Source organism: Alosa alosa, chromosome 22, assembly GCF_017589495.1.
Source record: "Alosa alosa isolate M-15738 ecotype Scorff River chromosome 22, AALO_Geno_1.1, whole genome shotgun sequence".
In the NCBI taxonomy this organism is placed as follows: domain Eukaryota; kingdom Metazoa; phylum Chordata; class Actinopteri; order Clupeiformes; family Clupeidae; genus Alosa; species Alosa alosa.
Window position 1 is genome coordinate 27,793,510 of NC_063210.1, and position 1,869 is coordinate 27,795,378.

Consider the following 1,869-nt stretch of genomic DNA (forward strand, 5'->3'; position numbering starts at 1 on the left):
GTACGAGCTGACCAATGAGCTCGCAGAACACTTACGCTCAGACGAGGCTGGGGAAGAGGGAGGCAACTGACTGATATGAAATGACTGTGTGTGTGTGTGTGTGTGTGTGTGCGCTTCATTAGTGTGTGTGTGTGTGTGTGTGTATGCGAGCATGCAGTCATTAAGGTGTGTGTGTGTGTGTGCGCTTCATTAGTGTGTGTGTGTGTGTGTGTGTGTATGAGCATGCAGTCATTAAGGTGTGTGTGTGTGTGTGTGTGTGCGCTTCATTAGTGTGTGTGTGTGTGTGTGTGTGTGTGTGTGTGCGTGCGCTTCATTAGTGTATGTGTGTGTGTGCATGCATTTTGTGTGTGAATTTTACTGCTTCTCATCCTGCTGTAATAACTAAGTTGAATCAGTAAAATATCTGGCCTATCTATCTGTCTCACAATTAGTGTGTGTGAGTGTACATGTGTTATATTGTCTGTGCAGATTGTTAGACTGTCCCATCTTGCCAGGTCATGGGTGCGTCCACCATTCCACACACACTCACACACACACACACTCACTCACACACACTACCGCGTACTGTAGGTACCATACTTGTGTCCACCGGTATTGTGGTTCCTGAATGGCTTGTTTGTGAACACGTGGCTATACAGTGGGCATTACTTCAAATTGTATGTGTGCATGTGTGTGTGTGGTGTGTGTACAGTGGGCATTACTTCAAATTGGCCAGCTTCCCTCGAGGTTCGCGCGTGACCTCACGCAGGATCACGCGACTTTAATTTGTATTTCTCCAGTGACGCTGCAACAACTTAAACAACCGCCAGATGGCTCTGGTTAGCAGGGTTTCTCGTAAAAAGAAATGAAGCCTGGAAAACCCTACACAGACTTCACTACAGACTTTAGCAATAATTTAATAGCCAGAAATATGCCTGCCCTGCCCTAATAAAGAAATATTTGGTTAACTGCGAGTGAATCCCGTTTGCAGCCGTAGGACAAAATATAGAGCATATTAACCTCCGTTGCTCAGCCAAATGCCTTCCTGTTACGTCCTGTTATCACGGAGTAACTAGGCGATAAACGATTTTTGATGGTCACAAGTTTAGGCTACTTCATTAGCGTTTATTTTTTTGATTATTAAAGAGTGTTTTTCATTTAAAGGTTTGACTTCATGCTTATTCAGTAGAGCATTTTCCTCCTCTCAGGTTTAAAGGGTAACCGTGACTGGTGGTCTATTTGAAGCAAAGGATGAAGCAGAGGTTGGTGTGAAAAGGAAGAGGACTTTTATTTGGTCCAGTAAACACTTACAGCAGAAAAAGTTCTATACATAAGATGTATATATACATTATATTATATATATATATATACATAAGAAAACTCCCCTGTACAATAGAGACAGTAGAAGATAAACATGATACTAAAATACTAAATTTAGGCTACTATAAAAAAATTAAAAAACTATATCAAATATCAACATAGTGTGCTTAAGGATGATTAAGCATGACAGGGCAGGAACTGAGCCTGTGATTCAGTGTGCAGCTGAGGATGATCGCTTCCTTGTTGTCCCTGTCAAGGGTGTGAAGGTCGTGGACCCCGTAACAGACACATGCAAGATGCAATAAGAAAGTGTCGATAATAATAAAATGTCCATAAGGCTAAAGGCTCTTACATTTACAGCAGAGGGAATCCTTGGGATTGGAAAGAGTGCAGGGTCTGTAGAGCCGACTGCTGTTCTCCTATCCCGGCTCTCATCTCTGCGATGTCCCTCTGACTGGTCTCTCTCTGCCTCTGCGCCTCTTGTCGGAGGTTCTTTGCCTCGCCTAGCAGTTGATCGAAACGGGCTCGTTCCGATGCAACCTCAGCTGTCCTCGCCTTCCATGACCGCCA

At 43.8% G+C, this 1,869-nt stretch overlaps 1 protein-coding gene across 1 annotated transcript in view; it reads left to right on the forward strand.

Moving 5' to 3' along the window:
* Positions 1–413, forward strand: part of c22h8orf82 (chromosome 22 C8orf82 homolog) — a 7,456-nt gene extending 7,043 nt beyond the window's left edge. Inside the window, 2 exon segments of the mRNA XM_048233436.1 lie at positions 1–106; positions 237–413. The exon segment at positions 1–106 is cut by the window's left edge and continues 67 nt beyond it. Coding sequence (XP_048089393.1) covers positions 1–70 — 70 coding nt within the window. The 3' untranslated portion in view covers positions 71–106; positions 237–413.
* Positions 414–1,869: the final 1,456 nt, after the last annotated feature.